Below are 1,954 nucleotides of genomic sequence, written 5' to 3'. Positions count from 1 at the left end.
AACTCCTAATATTGTGTGATTCTGTGATTCCTGACCTTGGCTTTGGTGCTGCACAAACTGAGGCCAGTTGCACTGTGCAGGGTCAGTGGCCTACTTGACCTTGGATGAGGGGAGGAACAGAGCCTGGTGTCCCAAGAAGGAAGGTGGCAGCAGGAGGGGACACCTCAGTTAACTTCAGTAGCACTGGTCCGGAAAGCCACGCGGCTCAGATTTGGTGGAGCAGAGAAGGTACAAAGAGCAGCTCTCCAGCCATCTAGCCCAGGACATTCCCTGCCCAGGCAGGACACTCAGCTCCCTTGCGTTAGTCGTTGACCACCAGGAAAGGTAGATCACAGATATGGACCACAGCCAAGAAGATTTCCTAGGGCCATAAGCTGATGCAAGCCCTCGCGGGAAAACACGAGATAACCAAGTAGCAAAAGGCACCTGCGGCGTCGGGGTGAGAGCAGTTCAGCAGCAGACGGAGCAGCATGTCAGGGCTTTGTGTGCGTTCGGTTCTGGTGACGGGGGCCAACCGGGGAATTGGCCTGGGGCTTGTTCAGCATTTCCTGGGGCTGCCAAAGCCACCTGAGTGGGTGTTTGCAGGATGTCGGGACCCCAAGGGGCAGCAAGCACAGGTGAGGCTGGGCTGGGACGCAGCGGGTTGTGCTGGGGGATGGGAGCTCTTGGTGCCAGGGCAGTCCTTGGCACAGGGAGGGGGTTTGCAAAGGGCTTGAGGTGCAGCCAGGAACCCGCGGCACAGGACAGCTGGGTTGTGATGGCTGTGGGACCTGCTGTGCATGGGATGTGCAGAGGGGACAATGGTGCGTGGCGTGTGCGGGAGGCATAGTCCCATCTGATGGGAGCAGCGCAGCCAGAACTAGGCACTGGATGCAAGGTGGTGCAGGGACAGAGCTGGAACGACACAACCTTTGCCTGGGAAAGGCTGAGCCTCTGCTCAGCCCCTCCTGCCTCTCTGTGCCCACGCAGTCCCCTCTCTTGCAGGAGTTACAGAAATTGGTCTCCAAGCACTCCAACCTGGTCATCATCCCACTTAGTAGGTGCCCTGAAGTGGGGGGCCCACACCCTGGTTCCCCTGGAGTGTAGCCGGGTGCTGTGCATCCCCTAGGAGCCCAATGCTGGGAGGGAGCCATGCTGACAGGGCAGGGAGCTGCCATCCCTCCTGCCCATGGCCAGCCCCAAGGACATGTCTCTGGGGGGACACAGGGAACCCCAAGCCACCGTGGGGATACTGACCTGCCCTGCATTGGCTCTGCAGAAGTCACCGACCCCGCCAGCATCAAGGCAGCTGCAGCCAGACTCGGGGAGCAACTGGGGAGCTCGGGGCTGAATCTCCTCATCAACAACGCTGGAATTGCTAAGTTGAACACGCTCGATACCGAGACGCTGGAGGACATGACCCAGATTTACACCACCAACACGGTTGGGCCCCTGCTGATGAGCCAGGTGAGACCCTCACCAAAGCTGTGCTGTCCCAGGGGGATAAGGGCCGGTGGGAGAGGGTCCTTCCTCTGCTCCGGCATCCAATGGACTCTCGCCCAACAAGAAGCTCAGAGAGCTGTGGGTTTGAGCTCAGGAGCTGAAGCCTGGCAGGCTGGGGAAGTAGGAATAGGAGGGAGGGGGCTGTGGAAGGAGCTGGTCCTCACTCCTGTGCCACCTCCGTGTGCGCCCCTGTCTCCTCTTCCTACCTGCAGGCGTTCCTGCCCTTGCTGAAGAAGGCTGCCCAGGGGAGCCCAGGCTCAGTGCTGAGCTGCAGCAAGGCAGCCATCATCAACGTGTCCAGCTCTGCAGGCTCCATCACTTCACACTCTGCTTGGGAGCTGATGCCAATTGTCTCGTACCGCTGCAGCAAGGTACAGCCATGCCATGCCAGGGACAGGTTTGCCTCCCCTGCCCTGTTCATCCCATGAAGTCTAGACATGTGCCCTTGCAGCCCCCCTTCCACTCCCACCGC

At 59.9% G+C, this 1,954-nt stretch overlaps 1 protein-coding gene across 1 annotated transcript; it reads left to right on the top strand.

Annotated features, from left to right (window-relative positions):
• Positions 1-470: 470 nt before the first annotated feature.
• On the top strand, positions 471-1,853 carry LOC104545289 (11-cis retinol dehydrogenase-like; the record flags this gene model as incomplete). The annotated part of the gene is made up of 4 exons (XM_010190384.1): positions 471-617; positions 985-1,036; positions 1,259-1,446; positions 1,695-1,853. Coding segments are annotated over exons 1-4 (546 nt in total), but the record flags the coding sequence as incomplete, so codon positions are not given.
• Between the last annotated feature and the right edge of the window lie 101 nt (positions 1,854-1,954).

The sequence above is a fragment of the Mesitornis unicolor genome, unplaced genomic scaffold (assembly GCF_000695765.1).
Source record: "Mesitornis unicolor isolate BGI_N332 unplaced genomic scaffold, ASM69576v1 scaffold6378, whole genome shotgun sequence".
In the NCBI taxonomy this organism is placed as follows: Eukaryota; Metazoa; Chordata; class Aves; order Mesitornithiformes; family Mesitornithidae; genus Mesitornis; species Mesitornis unicolor.
Note: the sequence above shows the minus strand (reverse complement) of the source record. Positions and strands in the feature narration are given on the sequence as shown.